Genomic DNA, 20,229 nt, shown 5'->3' with positions numbered 1-20,229 from the left:
GTGTGATCCTGCCTGCAGGATGGCTTTGTGCATGTGTCATTTTAACAGTTCAATTCAGGTGCAGGCTCGGTGCACTCAAAGGTCGGTGTTATTTTATGACCATTGTGAGCAACCCTTAATGGCCTGTTTTTTTTTTCTTTCAACATTACCCAGCCATTTGGGGACATGAATATTCATTAACAAAAGCAAAGGGACATTGCTTTAATGATAGTTGAGGAAATATTGTCTCATTTGAGGTCAGGTATAATAAAACCACTTCAAAACAATATTGAGGATTTGGGAACAACAAAGGTTTGTCATTACTTAACTGGTGAATGTTTCACCTTTTTTCTTTCATTCATAAGATACTGCAGTATAAGGCCATACGTGTTTGGAATGGTAAATACAGCCAAGTTTGAGCATATGTCAGCTACCTTATTCAAAACCAGAGGAAGTCATTTCTAGATATTTGTTTTGCTTTTTAGGGCAGCAGTGAACTTGATGATCAATTAAATGAATGTATTCTTGTCATTTGTTATTTTACGACCAAAAGAAAAAAAAGTGGTTTTTTTATTGCACTGTATTGAGAATCTCTTGGTGGTTGCATAAGTTTGATGAATTTGTTTCTGTAGGCCATTTTAAAGCAAATATAACGTTGGCTACAATGCGAATATCTATAATCCATGTGAACAATATGCTATGGCTTATTTCGAATTGTCAGAGACCTGCAAGTGGAGCTCCTTATTCAAAACACTGAGGCGTCATACAGAGTAAAGAACGCATACGGTATTTTGCTCTGTCGTGATTGATAATAACGAACCTAAAATGAATGTTATGTTTTCTAAATCTTTGGATGACTGCTCATTGGTGGCCATAAGGCGGTAACCGATACAGGATGGTGTTATTTAGCCCTGTTTAATTCGTGGCGACATCAGCCATCAGAAGCAACGCGCGCTCGAAGAAGGCCAATTGGCTCGCAGTTTTCAGAGCAATCGTGTGTGCGCCGCGTTGTGTCTTGTGCATGCCGGAGGAATATTTAAATGGCTTGCGTTTTAATTGAGGCTGGAAGTGGAGCCCCAGCTCGCAAACGGGGAACAGCCCCCATCTACCGGCAGGCAGGCAGGCACCCAGCCTCCCTCTCCTCTCCTTCTCTCCCCGCCTCACCTCTCCTCCGCAGCAGCGCGCAATCCGAATTGGAGCGTCTCCTCCACTTTGCGCATCGCGCGGCCATCGAACCAACACATCCTCAGGTAAGACCTTGACTTCCGGCCAGTGTCTTGGAATAAATACGGCAATAGGAGCCACGAGCAAAACATGACGCTTGTGTAAAGCAAAGGGTTAACTAACTAACAAACCCTCCTTAATAAAAAGAATAACTCCTGGGTTGTATTTATTTCTTTTTTAAGAGTTTGATTTTAGATAGCTACACTACGTATATGACGTTTGTTTCGAAATTACCTCATGTGCATGTACCTGAAATCATTTCAAAACAAAATAGATGAAAGGTATTAGGGGAAAATGTTTTCTTCAATGAGGGCAAGAAAAGCGTCATGCTATCAACGCCATGTTTCACGTCAAATGCATTTCGATTTAAAATGCTTCAATAACCTGAAATACACGAGACTACTTGTGTTTTTAACGGGATAGACTGCATATACATTTTCTGATAATTTTAAGCAGCAAGAAAAGCCACGAAAAACTGCAAATCGGTTTGTTCCATACACGCAATGTCTCATTTTAACAATTAAATATTAGGAAATTGTATATTTTATTAGGTGCATATCTATGCCCCAAAATAAGCAAATAAAATCACTAGATGAGTATCTCACAATTTAGGCTTAAAGGCAGTCAAACAGACTTCTCTGTGAAACGGTGCAGGGGGGGGGGGGGATGAGCGTGTTTACTAGGAGAAAATATCACAATTATTCATGCAAATCCACAAACGACACCAGCCCTTGTGTGCTACTCGCTGCGTGCTCACTGACGCGTCGCTAAATCCTTCTCAGTCAAATCAAATGTTACCGCTGGAGGCTACGGGTCAACACAATTCTCAAGTTGTTAAAAATATTTCCATAAAATCACCGTAGATGTGCATGAGTTCAACGCATTCCTTTTAATTGTAAGGATTTTTTAAATCGTGCACATCCTGTGTTCATGCAAGTAAAAAAATGAATGCGTGTGTGTGTGTGCGTGTGTGCGTGTGCGCGTGTGAGTGTGTGTGTGTGTGTATATATATATAAAATGTATATAACGTGAATACACCCATACTGGCTTAATCTTGTCAGTGTGCAAATATGAACGTTCTTGCAATTCAGATCCAAAAGCCTGCATCGGGGCTCCAATTAATTTAAGGCTACACTACTGGATGGTGGGTGCGTAATATTGTAAAACATCATCAAATGAATTGAGAATATAGACTATATCTTATGGTGACCAAAGTCTAGTTAGTTTGTTTTATAGCATTTTATGGCGAGGCTCCATTGGACTTATTAAAAATATATCTTATATTCTGAATTCCTTTTTTTTTCATAACTCGTGTTCACTATTTTACCGACCCCTCTAAGGTGCCATTTAATTGCGTTATGTCAGTGACGCCTTCATAATATGGATCATATAATATCGAAAATATACGAAATTTCAAAAAACAGGTGAGAATTGACGGGGTTTCCTCCTCGCCCACTGATAGTATTATATTATTTTTCATCTCTGCCACTTGGTCTGTTAGATACGTGGAAAATGTCACTGTACTTCTCTTGTCCTTAATTAAGCCCCACTGGAAGTAAACAAAGGTGCTGCATGGCCCAATTCCCGAGGAACAGACAAATGAATGTAAGGTAATGACAACAGATAATCAAGGTAGCGTTATGAAATAAAAACGAATAAAATTAAAATGTAAAAATGGAAGCTATTTAATGTGTGTGCATGAGAGTCGCAATATAATTCGGATGTGATACAGCGGTGTCTTTTTTCGAAATATTTCATTGAAAAAGACCCCGCCCACTACACGTGCGCACGCACACACACGCACACACACACACACACACACACACACACACGCTCAAACTAGTGCAACTAAACATTTGATTGGAACATCGGATGAATTATTTTTATTGTAATAGTACTGATAATGCAGCTAAGTGGAAATTTAGGAAGTAATCTCGTGTAGTATCTTATTTCGTAATGTTTACATTTTAACAACGTACAAGTTATTATTTTGGGAAAATAAACAGTGAACGCGACGAAACAAACTATTGGCCAGCCAAACAGCGACACCGTGACTGAAAATGATGTGAACAAGTTGATAGTGTCAAATGAAGCAGTGTTGGCAGTCTTGGGAGAATTTGAGGCAAGGAAGATACTTTGTTGAGCGATAGGAATGAATGGCGAGCGAGCGAGAGTGAGTGAGAGGTAGACTGAGAGCGAGCGAGAGAAAGAGAGCGAGAGAGATGGGAGAGAGATGGGGAACTCCTCCTACCAAATTATTCAGGCTGGGCAGGCTTTGCTCTCTTCACAAATAGGACACGGTTCTCAAATACAGGCAGTTCCAATCTGACCTCCAAATACCAAATAGCCCTGACTGGGAACTTTGGAAGTGGGGGAAAAAAAGAGAACAGAAACAAACCGAAGTTTGTGTCATTATTTTTGGCCACTCTGCAGCCACCCTCCTTTTCCCCCTCACCTCGTTGGACTATATATGTATATTTTTAAGCTGGATGAGAGACATTCTGGAACGAAAGAACACGCTGGTGCACGACCAACAATCCTCGTCGTCCCACCCATGCTGCCGCTGTTGTAGTTTCCCCCCCAAGTTATTTTCTTCTGTGCTTCCAGTTGCTTTTGCACGCAGCGGGCCGGGAGTTGATCCGACTGTTCGTATTTTGGATGCGCTGAGCCGAGCCAGCAGCACACCAATCGGCGTCCACGGTATATGGAAGTGGTGGGCTGCAAGGCAGAAGCAGCCGCTCGCACGTTGCGCCCAGGACCGGGAGCCATGCTTTTCCACGGGATCTCCGGGGATCACATCCAAGGGATCATGGAGGAGATGGAGAGAAGGTCCAAGTCGGAGTCTCGTCTGGCCAAAACCATGCAGATCAACGGCAGAGAGACGGTGAGGCCAGGATTTTAAATTCAATTGGAAAGAAACACACAGGTAGCCTATTTCTGAAGGGGTTGGCGGCTGGGATATACCATTCCAATTCAAAATATTTTCCCCAAAGATAATAATGGAGCAATTTTAATTTTTAACCATGACAAATAGTGGGTGTTTTAACAGTCTCAAACAACTAAAGGCATCACGTGTCAATCTAACCAAAAGATTTTCATCATAACGTGACGCAATTAACAAGTTGTAATAGTAGTTTTTTTTTTCATTGACCAAGCACAACATGACGGATCTATTGCTCACAATTGGGATACAGTAGGCCTACACATGGTTGCCGTTGTAGACATGGCATCATTTCTAGATAAATAAACAAACAAATCAAAATAAATTAGCCTTTATATTGAAGTGGTAAACGGTGCACATAAAAGTCAAATGTGCCCATGACATTAGGCTAATCATGGCAGATTTTTGTGCACAACTAAAAATATTTAGTTTGGAATCAAATGTGCAGGATATTTTCAACAAGGCCTGACCACCTGTCATATAAAAACATTTTGAAAATATGGACCAAAAATTATAGTATAATACGACTTATGAGTAAAAGTGTATCACTGCGTGTCCATGTTATTTCCAATATGGCAAAAGGGGATTTTTTCCCCCCAGACTGTGTATTGAAGGGGTTCATTGTTATGTCCAGACCATGCCCTCTATGAGCCCGGAGAAACCCGCCCTGTGCGCCGGCTGCGGGGGCAAGATCTCGGACAGATACTACCTCCTGGCCGTGGACAAGCAGTGGCACCTGCGGTGCCTCAAATGCTGTGAATGTAAACTTGCGTTGGAGTCGGAGCTAACGTGTTTCGCAAAGGATGGCAGCATCTACTGCAAAGAGGATTACTACAGGTAAGGGGTACACGAACGAAGTCTTGTACGAATGTTGGCAAAAATCGCTTTATTAAGAGTTCAACAATCAAAGATATATTGGATAATAATTTTGAGTTAAGATTATTATTTTACCAGGCTGCTGCTTTTCGTTTAGGATGACTATGTCGTGCCTGCATATGCTTTTAATCTTATTGTTGTGTTCATGTATATGCTTTACTGCATGCAAATGAATATTTGTTAGTGCAATCTTTAACAACATATACAATAATAAATGGGTGGGAAACAAATATATTGGTGGTAGGAGTTAAATATGGGTGCTTGCAAGACATTATCAGTGTCAAAAATACAGTAATTATATGAGTCACTTTCAATGCAAATGTATATTCTATGCCTTCAAAGCGCCGTTTTTTTAGCTGAATGTCAGGGAGAGCGTAGTGGTGGAACGGTGTTAGGAGGGAGAAAAGAAGCTCACCTTTCATACGGAGAAACAATAGTGAATATTATGGATAGCTCTACATTTGTGACATCAAGTTAAATTCACGCACAACGCCGGTTTTTAAAAAGTGTTGCTAAGGGTGTTACATATAAACATGCTAATGTCCAGGGGAGCCTGAATTCATGCTACATTTGGTATTACGATTAAAATCACTCAAAAAGTCTCTGCCTCGGTTTTTAACAACAACCTAATATGGAGACATGGCGTATTGTTTCCTCACATCCATAGGACAATGTTTGTGGGTGTTTGTGCTCCCCGGGAGTGTGTTTTTGACGATGCGTCTGTTCCAGAAGGTTCTCGGTGCAAAGGTGCGCGCGCTGCCACCTGGGCATTTCCGCCTCGGAGATGGTGATGCGCGCGCGAGATTCCGTGTACCACCTGAGCTGCTTCACGTGCACCTCGTGCAACAAGACCCTCACCACTGGCGACCACTTCGGCATGAAGGACAGCCTCGTCTACTGCCGCCTCCACTTCGAGAGCTTGGTGCAGGGCGCCGACTATCACCCCCAGCTCAACTTCGCCGAGTTGGCGGCCAAGGGCGGCGGCCTCGGCCTGCCCTACTTCAACGGCACCGGCACTGCTCAGAAGGGTCGGCCGAGGAAAAGGAAGAGCCCTGCCATGGGCTTGGATTTACCGAGTTACAATACAGGTGAGACCCCCACCCCGCCCCCTCACACTCGTAACACACAATAAAGTAAAAAAATAAATATGTATATATATATACTTTTTTTCCCAAAACCAACATAGCTTCCTAGAAGTTTCCACATTCCCAATTTTATCAAACACAACACGAGAAAACCTTTCCCCAAGTCTCACTCGTAGAAAACATAAATTAATTAGATCAGTGTTTCACCACATTTATTACACATGGCATACTTTCCAAAGAGCTCATTTTTTAGGAAGATTACATCCACAAACAAATCTCACAAAAAGTGGAAACAGAGTTTAATTGCTATCTAGTGGAAGAGCACTTAATTGTTCTGAATGTCAATATACGTCACTGTCTTAGGTTGATGAACAAATATGTATTTTTGTAGTTCATAAATAATTTTCAGACCAATTAAGTGAAACTGCACAATTTCATGTGACAAGCATGATGATCTTTCATAGCTCATATATGAAAAAATAATAATAATTTGAGTGCAAAAACAGCTTCCAACCTATATGGAGTCAAAGCACATTTTTACATGAAAATGCATCCATCTATACACCACCGCCCCAAATAAGTCACAATTAATGGATATACGTGTAGTCTCATGGAAGAGCAGTTAATTCCCCTGACTGTCACTCCATGACACGAGCATAAAACGATAAATTATTTGTAGTAAATGGTTTCGGACCAATTACGCGGGATTGCACAATTTCAAGCAATTGATAATATCTCACTACATAAGAAAAAGGAGGGGGAAAACAATTAGCAACACAAATATTTTTACATTAATGATTTTTCCAAAAACAACACGAAGAAAAAATTAGCAAAATCGAACTTGTGGAAAAAATTATTCCAATAGATCAGTGTTCGCCCCCCACCCCCCGCCCGCCCGTCCTTTTTTTTGTGAGTCGAGGAACACATTTGAATTAGCATAAAATCACTTGGAACACGAACAAACCAAAGGTTTCACAAAAAGCGGGTACACAGGTAAATTGTCATCTTATGGAAGAGCATTTAATTGCTCTGCGTGTCCTTTGTTGCTAAAATATGTAAACAAACAAAGATGATTGTCTGTGAAGAATTCTTTTTTGGTCTCAATTGGTATGCATGTACAGTATAGCAATGTATCTATCAGTTTTTGCTACCTCTTTTTGAGCCAAAGTACATTGATAGGTTGATTATTAATGATAATGATAATTAATGATAAGCGAATGCATGATAACTAAAAATAATCAACCTATCATACATATTTTACATTACAAAAATATCTCATCTCCATGTAACCAAATATAATTTCTATCAAGTGGAAGAGAATTTAATTGTTATGTCCGTCACTATACACCGCTGTCATAGATAGACAAACAAGAATTTGTTATTTGTAGAGATGAAATAATTTTCGGACGAATACGTGAAAATTGTACAATTTTCTGCGACACGCTTGATGATCTCACACGGCACTGTGCTTGACAATTACTGAATTAAATGATGAATTTAAATGTCGGTTTATGTAAGGGGTTGTGTGTCTGGATGAAATAAATCTGCCCTGAAGGGTCTTAGTCACCAAATAATTAATTTACCGTCATCCGTTTATTTTCACATCAATCACACGTGTAAACAGTCACTGCGGTTGTTTGGACAAATTAAATACAAAAATATACGTTTTGCACATTCTTTGTCTGTTGTCAGTAAGTAACTATTTGATTGAAAAGGAATTTGAATTACAAAAAAAAAGGACAAAAAAACCCTCTTGTACGTGCTCCGAGTCGCTGGACCCCGCAGCGTCCCAATTTTTCGTGTCTCTTTGCGAATTAGTGCGCGCTTGATAAGCGAGTCATTGTGCGGCCGAGTCGTGTTCCCGATGAGTGGGGGGAGGAAGAAGGGTAATCTGCGCGTTAATTGTTCTCCGTTAATTGGAAGCGACGTTGGAATGCCGGCCGGGCCTCCAGCGCTGCGGCCAGGCCCAGGCCGTCGTTCTCAGGCCACTGCATGCCGCTCTATGCATCAACTGGATACCACAAACAAGATTCTCTTTCTTTTATTCCTTTATGCAAATGAGAGCTTTTCTCATGAACCCGAGAATGAGATTGATTTCAAATTGCCAGTTGAAAAAAATGTATGCATACTTACATTATACAGAATTAAGCACAAATAATTTGGGGTATCTATAATACAGTCTTAATTTTCCTGATTTCTGTCCTTATCTGCGGCATGAACCTTTTCAAAACGATTATCAAAGCTGTGACTAACGATGAATAATCAAACGAGATTGTTAAATGTGAACAAAAATAGGAGACGATTAAATCAGTTTGAACGTGTACAAACCTTTGACACCCTTTTCATTGTAGTCTCTTCAAAATGTTCCCGTTAATATCCGTCACTCTGCGCACATCTGAAACCTCATCTTTGCTACAAATAGGATCCGATTCCGCTGTTGTTTTGATGTTATTTGTCTCAAGTGAGCCTTTTCTAGCTTTGTTTTGAACACGCCGAGCTCGCTGAGCGAGTCTACTGAGTATTGTTATTCCACACCTCTCCATTAGGTTAGGTTAGGTCTTCTTTGGATACAGAGACCCCTAGTGGGTAACTGTTGTAAAACAATGTGTTACACAGATGCCAATAATCTGCTTTTTATTAGTGTGAATCGGTGCCAGGCTGAGCTGTTGTGACAGCCGAAATAACATGAACCATCACATTCTGCCAAGTATGATTGCACATGTTGTCCTTTTTTTAAATTTTGAGCCTCAAGTTCACAGTCAAACAGCGTACTAATAAAAAAAAAAAGGTATGTTACAAGCATCAGGACAACAATGTAACCTTCAGTGATACCCGGTGTAATGTATTCATGTTGAATTTATGTGGCAAACCATTGTAAGTTGTTGTCACAGTTGGTATTAATAATGCGATGGAGACGTGTGTTGTTTGGAATGGCGTGCCACAGCCGGCTTACCACTCATTATACATTCAATACATTACAGTGTTGTAGAAAAGTTCATTTACTGAAGTAGTTCTGTTCAAAAATTGACATTTGATTGCAAAACACATCATTTGACATAATTTGAAATATGAAATATGTCGACAAGGCTCGACTTTAGATATATTTATCAACATTCCAAAAGTATATTCCAAGAGATGTAGATTTTTATAATCAATTTCAGAAAAACACTGATGTAGCCTTTTTTTCACCCCCAGGGGAAAAAACCCCACATTCATAGGAATAGGGCTAATATTATATTACACATCTCTTTAAGATGTGAGATAGGTTGAGCAATGTTTTTAGATTGATGATACAAAATGATGTTAAGACAGATTCTTACAAAATGGCAAATGTATTTTTCAGTAGCTAAATTCCAACCTATCTATCTATCTATCTATCTATCTATCTATCTATCTATCTATCTATCTATCTATCTATCTATCTATCTATCTATCTATCTATCTATCTATCTATCTATCTATCTATCTATCTATCTATCTATCTATCTATCTATCTATCTATCTATCTATCTATCTATCTATCTATCTATCTATCTATCTATCTATCTATCTATCTATCTATCTATCTATCTATCTATCTATCTATCTATCTATCTATCTATCTATCTATCTATCTATCTATCTATCTATCTATCTATCTATCTATCTATCTATCTATCTATCTATGTGCATCATATTCTTGTTTTTTGAGAAGGTGAATTTGGGGGTTTTGTCAGCCGTATGTCTTCTCATCAAAGTTCTAAAAAAAAACCCCACCAAAAATCAGATAAATCACTGCGTGCAGTGAATCTCAATAATTATATGTTATTTTAAACGATTTGTAAGTAACCACAATTAAGTTTTCCACAATCTGTCTGAGCCACACGAATGCCCAGCCACACAAACATGTTGGCTATTGGATTTCACCATTGCTGCCGGTTGACGTCGCTCCGCCGTATGCTCGCAGGCTGCAACGAGAACGACGCAGACCACTTGGACCGGGACCAGCAGGCCTACGCGCCGACGCAGAAGACCAAGCGCATGCGGACCTCCTTCAAGCACCACCAGCTGCGGACAATGAAATCCTACTTTGCCATCAACCACAACCCGGATGCTAAAGACCTCAAGCAGCTGGCCCAGAAGACGGGCCTGACCAAAAGAGTTCTGCAGGTAAGCACGGATCCGTTTACCTTCCTCATATGATCAGTCCCCGAGTGTTCCTGCATCCAGCCCTGAATCCATGACACCCCCACTCCCCTCTCCTGCCATTTCACCCAAGAACTCATATTTATTGTTTCTTTTGTTTGATTCATTGAGCCATGATGGATGTAATCATTAGCTGCGTTTGGGATGTAATTTGCTGTTTTTGGAGGTAGCAAGGAGTTGATTAGTGTTTGATTTCAAAGAAGAGTGCACATGTTCTTTCAATTTCCAACGGATGATCATTCCCCTTTTCATTTCTGTGCTGAGATGAGGAGCGGACAAAGTTGTATGGCGCCCTTAACTCCCCAAATCTTGTTTCAATTCATGTTGATCTCCAGCTGTAGTTGTGTGCTGTATTTCTTGAAAGCAGTCGTACAACAACACAAAGAGTAAAAGCCGCCCTGGCGTTGGTTTGCAGGTTTGGTTCCAAAACGCGAGAGCCAAATTCAGAAGGAACGTTTTACGACAGGAGAATGGAGGTGTTGATAAGGCTGATGGCACCTCACTCCCTCCGCCCTCGTCCGACAGTGGGGCCCTGACCCCCCCCTCCAGCGCGGCCACACTAACAGACCTGACAAACCCCTCGATTACCGTAGTGACGTCCGTCACCTCTAGTTTGGACAGCCACGATTCGGGGAGCCCTTCACAAACTACCTTGACGAACCTTTTCTAAACTAGCAGACTGTTTTTTTCCCCTTTTTCTTTATGAACGTTATTTTCTCTAATTGAGTTTTTTTTTCTTTCTCACGTTTTTTTTTTAATTGGCCTTTAAGCAGCAATGGCTCCTTTGAAGAGTGTGCAAGAGCAAGAAGAGCAGTGGCCACATTGAACCTTTGTAGGACAAACAAATGTGTAGCATTTGACAACCTCATGGCAGTGACGGACTTTGGGAAAGGACTTTCGGAAAATCATCGGGGAAAACAATAACTAAAAGCCTGGAACTTAGTTAAAACTTAATTTGTACATTTGTATTGAATGATTACAAAATTCAGCCCTTTTTAATTACTGGTGAATTGGTGAACTTTGCCCTCCGAAACATGTAATTGTTTACTTCCCATTTCAGTTTTTGTTTGTGTTTTGAAATCATTTGGGAAGCAAAACTTGTCGAATGTTCTGTATATGGGTCCAAATCCAGAAAACAGTCTTTGAATCCTCTTCTTGAATGTCTCCCATCTGTATGGCAATTGAATCCGATATCAAGATAGAACCCCAACATATTCTATGACTTGTTTCACACATTTATTGTGCTAATAGATCAGTGGTAACAATCACGCAATCGCAGCTGTAGCAAACGTTTCGTTGTTCGACAACAAATTTGTATCGGAGAGCAGTTGATGGTCACTGTCGGAGTCCGCTATCACTTCTTGTTGGCCTGCTGGATGAATTGCAGTGAAATTGAACCTAGTAAACACATCCGCAGATCAAGTCAATTGCACAAAGCCCCCCTCCCCCACCAGTGAAAAGTGCATTATTGTTTTATCACGTTGCTCAGGGTGATTTTTTTTTAATGGAAAAGGGAGTGTAGTATAACGATGAAGACTGGATTTGTAGAACTGGCATTGAAAAAAAAAAGACCTCAGATAGGTGAAGTTCAGTGTAGGTGGAATCACGTTTTCTCCTGACATTGACTTTCTGGAAAAACACTTGCCACTGATCACACCAAAAACAACAAACAAAAACAACAAAAAAAGAAAAGAAAAGAAAAAAAAACCCCGAAACATGTTTCTTCTGGCTGAAAGGTAGTGAGAGAGAGAGAGGAGCAGAAGACACATTTCCATTGTGTGCATCCTAATTTGTTCTCTTGTAGAACAAAATGGTACTCCGAGTCTACTTGATGAAGTAGATGCCTAACTCAGTTCTACTCTTATGTGCCTTATGCGATGACGTGGGAGAAAAGGTTGTGAAATTCAGGATTCTGTGTGTTCTTTGTTATCTGATTCGCACCCTTCGGACGCCTCACTAGTTTTGTACTGTTTTGCATCTTATTTTCAAAGATCTTTTTATGGTGTATCCTGTTTTGAAGAAAAAAAAAAAGAAGAAGCGGAAGGGGGAGGGGCAGCGATGTCATAGAAAGCATTTGTGCACTCTTTCAGATATAGTTCCAAGAACCTTATATATTGATCTTCGTGTTAATAGTTGAGTACAGTAAGTGTTCTATCAAGATTGTCCATGTTTCCCTGTTTCTTGATAAAGATGGTGTATAGAAACTATTTCCCCTTAAATATTTATGGACCAAACGGTTGTTATATATCTTATTAAATTTGTGTGAATAAAAACAATACTTTGCTTTAAATGGCTTTTTATTTTTCATTGCACTCGCCATTTTTGTCTTCTTTCTTGAATACCGTTTTTTTTCCTTTTGTCACATCAACAGCCCAGAGAGCATTTGCTTTGCAGCAAGCCGTTGACTGACCCGTCGTTCCTCATTTTTGCTTCCATTTTAATTTCTATTTCCTCTTTTATGATGTTTATGTATTTTTTTAAACGTAATGCCCCATGGATTTGCATCCAAAACCCTGCAGTCCAAAACTTTGAAATTTGCTTTTTAATGCATGATCATCCCTGTAGGATTTGAATCGACAGAATGCCGCAAAGCACATATTTACATATGTATAACGTGGTAAACCTAAAAATGAAGTTAAAATCAATGCAGACCCCGTAAAGTCAGGTTGATCTGTAGTTAATATATTCTTACTCTATCGTTTCTTTCAGGGAGAACAAATCTTGGGGCATTACAGCCATACATCCCGAAGTTTGAAAATTCCCTAAAGTATTAACAGAAGGGGGAAACTTTGATGGGAGTTCCTCACCATTGAAGACAAAGACAATATTAGGATAAGATGATATAGCATATCGAGATCAAATATTCACTAGCCAGTGTACAGCAGATGTTGTTTGGCCACAGCAGAATGAGTTGTTTGAATCCACCCAAGCGAGGAGAGCGCACCATGTATGATACTGATGATGCCACTCAATGTTTGTACTGGAAGGACTCATGCAAAACTATGACAATAAAATGTATTGTGACGTTTAAAAAAAATAATAAACAACCTACTCAAACTACTCCACAGAGGCCACACCACATGTAAAACCAACCCCGACCGTATTCCCATCACACATGCACACACACTCTTCTCTCACGGCCTCCTATATGAAAGCACAGCACAGTATATATACATCCCATAGAGTCTTTTTTTTTCTAAACCACACACGTTCTGCCCCCACTCTCCCAAGAACCGTCCTTCTACAGCACATACAAGTTTTCTGTGTTGTCACGAGGGTCCTTTTTTTGCAAAGCACACGGCCTCCTTGAAAACGGGCATGGGCAGCAACAGCAGGATGTCCGTCAAATGTGATGCGCGCATGAAGACGACTGCGGAGCTGGAGCTTTGCCATCTGTCTGTGGCGAGCGACGCCAGGATGGGAACAAAACGCAGAAGGAAGAGAGTCTCATTTTGCATGCGCCTTATTGTTCACGATATACTTGGGGTGTATATTATTTGCTTTGAGTCGATGTGTGATTGTCCGCTGCAAAATAAAATATGGAAAAAATCTTGTCCCTGACATGTGTTTACATGTGGTTAGTACACATTATAGGGGATAATAGACCTGCAGTGTTATTGATATTAAGCATACTGTGGGTGGAATCAGTCACATGACTACAATGAGCTCAAGGTATGACAGAACGTGGCTGGATATTCTTTCATTGAGCTTCACTGATTTCAAATCTTAACTCCAGAGGCATTTTTAATGGAGGTGTGACAATGGACTGTAATGTTGTGATTGTGAGCAGACAAATCCATAGCGTTATCGCTTCAACTTTTTATGTTTTGTGAAACAATGATATAGAAACATGTGGAATGCACTTCTTAAGCACTGAACCTATGTAGACTTTATGTACAAAGAAAAAAAAGGCCTACCAACAAGTCGAAATAAACTTTTTTTTCTTCAAAATTACAGCCTTTGTGATTTGAAAATTGCATTCTCTTATTTTACTTGGTGCTTCGAATTTGACTCAATTTTCAGTGCTAATGTATTGTAAAATCCTTTGGAATTGCATTTCTTGGCTAAAAAAAAAGGTTTCTACAAAATCTTGCGAATGGCCTGAGGGGGAACATGCTGAATATTTGCTTATATCAACGTATTCGAAATAGCAATAGAAAATTAAAAATGCATCTCAAACAGGAGCCTTGGTCTCGTGAGTGTAAAAGGTTGAAGGAATTGAGTTTTTAAAAAATCGCTCATTCCAGCCATGGTTTGAAGCCACATATTGAAAATGTATAAGTAGAAGACAAATGTGTTTTGTGTTGGAAAAGCAAATAGAGCCAGATAAACAGTCTGGGGCCGCATGGGGACCAGTAAACAGGCCAGTATTGAATTTCAACAATGTGAGAAACAGCAAACACTTGAGTGTGTCCAAAGAGGCAAGCCCAACTTCTTCCCTTGTGCAAACTTCAGGTCGGTTTGACGTTTCAGGAGGCAGACAAACCCCACAAAGAAGAAGAAAGAAAAACAGTCAATCTGTTGTGCCGCTGGAAAATGTGATATTCTGGACAACATCACGGCCACGGTGATGACAAACAATTATTGGGCTTTGCTGCCAGATTGTTGGTGAGTGGAATCCAGTTTATCGTATTAAGGGGGGTGCACGTGTGTGTGTGTGTGTGTGTGTGTGTTCTTGTACTCACTACATTGTGAGGACCGGCGTGAGTTTTTAACCAACGGAGTGAGGACATTTTGACGAAGTGAGGACATTTTGGCCGGTCCTCACTTTGACACCCTCTAAATCAACTCCAAAGTGTCCAAAACGGGTACCCTGTGCTTTTCCCCAAAGGTCCCCAGAATGGGTCCATGTTGAGAATTTTTCGCCGGGAATTCACACCCTTTTTGCTCTCTACTGCAGCTTCTGTCGAAATTCAGTACTGCACCAACTTCACACTTTTTGCTCTCTACTGCAGCTCGTGTCAAAATTTGGTACTGCAACAATTTCACACTTTTTGCTCTCTACTTCAACTAGTGTCGAAATTTGGTACTGGACCAAAATTATAAATGACAAATCCCCTTGCTGCTCTTTGAAGAGCCACCTTGAGAAATAGTTATTTAAGATAAGATATCCTTTATTCGTCCCACAATGGGGAAATTTACAGCCTCCAGCAGCAAGAATGTATGTAGAAAGAAGAAAGGAAAAAGAGAAAAAAAAAACATCTTTCAATTAAATACAATATGAACACAAATGGATAAAAATTATTATTTTGTGTTCATATTGCATTTAATTGAAAGATGTTTGTTGTTTTTTTTCTCTTTCTTCTTTCTACATACATTCTTGCTGCTGGAGGCTGTAAATTTCCCCAGTGTGGGACGAATAAAGGATATCTTATCTTATCTTAAATGGATAAATCTCAGTACTATTTACAATTTTCCTTCACATCATTTAATTATTATTATTATTATGATTGTTATTTTTTATTCATCAGCCTGACAGCAGTCGGTAGGAACGAGCGTCGGTATCTCTCCTTCTTGCAGCGCGGGTGTAACAGTCTCTGGCTGAAGGAGCTACCAAGTGCTGTCAGGGCGGGCTGGAGGGTGTGGGAGGGACTGGCCATCATAGCTTTTTTTGTTTGTTTTTCAAAGACCTTTACAAGTTATGTGAATTCAATTTTTTTGTGAGGAATGTATTTTATTGAATGTGTTTGTTCTGAGTTTGTGTTGGACTCCTATTATTTCCATGTGATTTGGTTAAATGCATCCGATTAAAATTGGAAATGCAATTAATAATAACAGTACCCAAATTAAGTAAAGCCTCAGTCCTACCCAAAATCCACCATCATTTTTGCAAAACTTTAATTGTATTCAATAGAACGCAATGAAGGGACATAGAATTTTTTTCTTGTCTACATTACATTTTACATTGTCTAGATCCAAAAGTACTGTACTTAAACAAGTAGAAAAATGTATTACATCAAAAAAGAGAGGTTCGAGGCTCGTTAAAGCCACTTTTCATCAGTTGTTTTTGTTGAGGCACAAATAAACGTTGCATTTAGCATAATTTTAAACTGTCTGACCATTACAATTGGACAAAAAAAATAGCACTTTAAAACGATCTGACATATCTCTTCAATGTGTACACATACAGTGAACAACTGTGACATCAGCTCAATGAAATGTAGAGTGAAACTGAAATGAACAGATTTAAACACTAACCTCGTGTACATAAATACAACACAAATCATCTGGTACTAAACAAAGACATAAATGCAGCTCGAAGTGTGACAAACAACGATAAACAAGGCGTTTTCGCGATTCTTTCGCATGCTAATTAGCTCGCTAGCACCGACCTAGCATCGTCGCTATGTTGTTAGCATTCATTTAGCATCATCGCTATGTCGTTAGCAGTACTGTACTCTGAGCTAGCGAGTTTCAATGACAACAATTGAAGAAAAACGATTTCCGAAACACATTTCTAAATAATTCTAAGCACAAGCAGACTTACAGCCATTGCTTTCGAAGGTGAAACGAAAGGAATATAACTCAGGAGGACCAGTTGCAACGACCACAATCGGGCTTTCTGGAACGATTAGTCTGCTACCAACACGGCGTCTGCTACCCACAATGCACCGCGATAACTAAATGAATATTCTAAACACGATTTCTATTAATGAAATGGCCCGAAACTTTTACTGTGGGCAGAACACTTACATACAGGAGTTTATGAATAAAATGTGTGCGAGAATTGAAAGCGGTTGAGAGACGGCATCGTGTTTGCACATGGTGGCCAACTCCTGCTGAGTGCATCAAGCCGAATTAATCAAATATCTTATCATAAAATAACTTATCATGGGGATTGACAATAGGATGGCACATATTTTTATTTTATTGGATGGATTCTGGAGTTGGTGTGAATTCACAAATACTGCGAGAATTCAGCTTGCAGGCATGGTTTTCCTTAGAAGAGGCTGTGAATCAGTCGCCAAATGTCCGCATGACCAATGTTCCCTCTAAATTGTGCTCGTGAGCAATTTTGCGTAGCTCTCGTGCTCCCAGCCGCACACGGTGATGCTGGCGCGCACAACGCGCAGCTGCAGGCAACATTGAAGGGGTGTTCACACGGCACACATTTGCTCCGGCCCTGCACCGATGTATTTTGTTGCGATATATTTTGCACCGCAGCAAAATGTGTGGAGCGTTCACACGAACAAAGCCGCTGAGCATGTCAGCACCGGCACAGCGTCGTGCAGCCCCACTTGCGTTCACACGGCAGTTTCTGCAGCGGAGCAAAACGACAGAAAACAAATGAGCTGTCGTGTTGTTGTTTTTTTTAAACGTATACACAACTCAAGGACTACTGGACAGGCACGTCCTTCTCCTTCTCGGTCTCCGTGCCTTCTGCTCGAGAGTGACCGCCCCCGAAAAACGCAAATCAACGATGACTTCAATGACACTCAGAAAAGCAAACACGTAATGCGCCAAACCGAAAATCAGAGAGGAAATCACAAAATAAATTATATGGGGGTGAGGGGTTGTGAGCACACAACAAAGGAACAAACTACACAAACAACTCCGAGACAGTCCAGATGTTACCAGCTAAGTCTTGTGTCGTTATTAAACAAACACATGCAGTCCGACAGAGCGTGAAAGCAACGCATTCTCGCCGTACGTAAACTCTTCACAAGCATTTGCTCTGGAGCAAATTTAACCCAGTTGCGTTCACACGTGCAAATTTACATCGGTGCTGCTGCGCAAACGAGCTTTTGCTCCGGAGCAAATTTTTAAACCACCTCCCTGTGGTGGATCAAATTTGGTCCGGTGTAAGCTGTTTTCTGGGGCTACACCGGAGCTAATTTGCACGCGTGAACGCTCTACTGGGGCAGCCCCGGTGTAGCACCGGACCAAATTTTGCCGTGTGAACACCCCTTGAGACCGCTTAATTCACGAAAACCATATGTGGACATAGTTTACGAGCCCCTTAAATGAGCCTCTTTGTTTGTTTAAACCTCTTTCACACTAAACCTCTTTCACATGCTAAAATAAAAGTAACGAATGAGGGCTGGTATATATGTAACAACTCTCTATTCAGTGGTTTGATTTTTGCTTGTTTTGTAACATATCTGCTTCATGTAACTTGTGATCTTAGGTTTTAGACAGGTGTAACGCTTGTTTGATTTTGCTCACCGTGGTCCAAGTAATACTCAGGCAGTTTGTGTGAATGCTATTACAAATGGAAAATTAGAAGAAATATTGCTCATGACCTTGCTGCATGTCCACACGAATGACTCAAACTTAAATACTGTGGAATATTGCATGTTTCAAGTATGCCGACTCTAATCAGAATTTGAAAATGCTAGCTTAAAGCTCTTCTCATGGTCTCACCACCCGTGGGAGGGGTCAAAGGGGTCGGGTGCAATGCGAGCTGGGCGGCAGCCAAAGGCGGGGACCCTGGCGGTCCGATCCTCGGCTGCAGAAGCTAGCTCTTGGGACATGGAATGTCACCTCTCTGACAGGGAAGGAGCCCGAACTGGTGTGTGAGGCAGAGAAGTTCCGACTGGATATAGTCGGACTTGCCTCCACACACAGCCTGGGTTCTGGACAGCTGAGCAACGCTGTCTTGGGTGGTGATCGAGGGGAGGTCAAGTTTGAGATAGTGAGTGATTGGAAAGAAAAGCCACCAGCTGTTATAGGTCTCAAAGGTCGCAAAGAGCCCTCATTTTGTGACTACTCTTGTTATAATGTATTTTGTTCATATACCTGTACTGTATACTGCCGTTTTTGTGTTATTTGTGTTGTTGGGGCATATATTTTTGCATTTGACTGCATGTGTTCTTACACATGTATTTTGTTAACATACTTGCATGTTCATAAAGGACGTGTACCATAGTCATGTCCCACATAAGGAAATTCTGTTATCAAGACTGATTGAGCAACGCAACCATGATTTCTACTAAAGAATACTTACTGTTGTTACTTACTGGATGCAAATCATAATGATCCAGTTGAAATGTCCAAATCAGAATGAAACAAATTGGATATGCTGGGAACACTTCTGCAATACAGTACCTAACTCATTTTTTCTTGCAAAGTGTTGTGGCTGGCTTCTGCGCAGCTCTGCTAATTGAAATGTAAACAAACTCATGTCTGGGGGGAGGGGTGCTGCAAAAACTTCGTTTTGGAGCAGGTAACAGCCGCTCCTCTTCATGGCCAATGACTAAGTCAATTATCAAAATTGCCACAGCCTTTTTGAACTTTGAGGTCTGCTGTGAAGGCGAGCATGATAAATTTTGAGCAACATCTACGTACAGTATTTGAGTAACTAGGCTCACCAATGTCACATACTCCGCGCACACACAGTATATTTAAACTGACTTACAATTTTACAATTGTTTTTAAAGCAACATAATTCCAGCTCCGGCCTCCCTGTGTGGAGTTTGCATGTTCTCCCCGGGCCTGCGTGGGTTTTCTCCGGGTGCTCCGGCTTCCTCCCACATTCCAAAAATATGCATGGCAGGCTGATTGAAGCACTAAATTGTCCCTAGGTGTGAGTGTGAGTGCGAATGGTTGTTTGTCTCTGTGTGCCCTGCGATTGGCTGGCAACCGATTCAGGGTGTCCCCCGCCTACTGGCTCGAGACAGCTGGGATAGGCTCCAGCACCCCCCGCGACCCTAGTGAGGATCAAGCGGTTAGGAAGATGAATGAATGAATTCCAAACTCTAATATGGAATTTAGATGAAACAATTATTTACTTATTGAATGCAAGTCATATTTTCCAGTTTCAATGTCCAAAGCTGAATGAAATAAATTGGATATTCTGGGGACACTTCTGCAATACAGTACCTAACTCATTTTTTTCTTGCAAAGCGTTGTGGCTGGCTTCTGCGCAGCTCTGCTAATTGAAATGTAAACAAACTCATGTCTGGGGGGAGGGGTGCTGCAAAAACGTCGTTTTGGAGC

General features: G+C 40.7%; 2 protein-coding genes across 6 annotated transcripts in view; both read left to right on the top strand.

Annotated features, from left to right (window-relative positions):
* The window catches only part of crb1 (crumbs cell polarity complex component 1), a 226,567-nt gene that overhangs the window by 196,250 nt on the left and 10,088 nt on the right, over window positions 1-20,229 (top strand). The window lies entirely within an intron of this gene.
* Window positions 1,157-13,334, top strand: lhx9 (LIM homeobox 9). 5 transcript variants are annotated; one of them, XM_052073938.1, is made up of 6 exons: window positions 1,157-1,229; window positions 3,811-4,087; window positions 4,779-4,981; window positions 5,750-6,108; window positions 10,052-10,254; window positions 10,706-12,580. In XM_052073938.1, the coding sequence occupies exons 2-6, from the start codon at window positions 3,908-3,910 to the stop codon at window positions 10,958-10,960; spliced, it is 1,200 nt and encodes a 399-aa protein (XP_051929898.1). In that variant the 5' UTR covers window positions 1,157-1,229; window positions 3,811-3,907; the 3' UTR covers window positions 10,961-12,580. The 5 variants fall into 5 exon arrangements, with proteins under 5 accessions (XP_051929898.1, XP_051929899.1, XP_051929901.1 ...); XM_052073939.1 differs by lacking the exon at window positions 1,157-1,229 and adding an exon at window positions 2,247-2,893 and having other exon boundaries at window positions 2,936-4,087; window positions 5,753-6,108; XM_052073941.1 differs by lacking the exon at window positions 1,157-1,229 and adding an exon at window positions 2,247-2,893 and having other exon boundaries at window positions 2,936-4,087; window positions 11,064-12,580.

The sequence above is a fragment of the Hippocampus zosterae genome, chromosome 8, assembly GCF_025434085.1.
Source record: "Hippocampus zosterae strain Florida chromosome 8, ASM2543408v3, whole genome shotgun sequence".
Taxonomy (NCBI): domain Eukaryota; kingdom Metazoa; phylum Chordata; class Actinopteri; order Syngnathiformes; family Syngnathidae; genus Hippocampus; species Hippocampus zosterae.
This window is presented reverse-complemented; position numbering and strand designations above follow the sequence as displayed.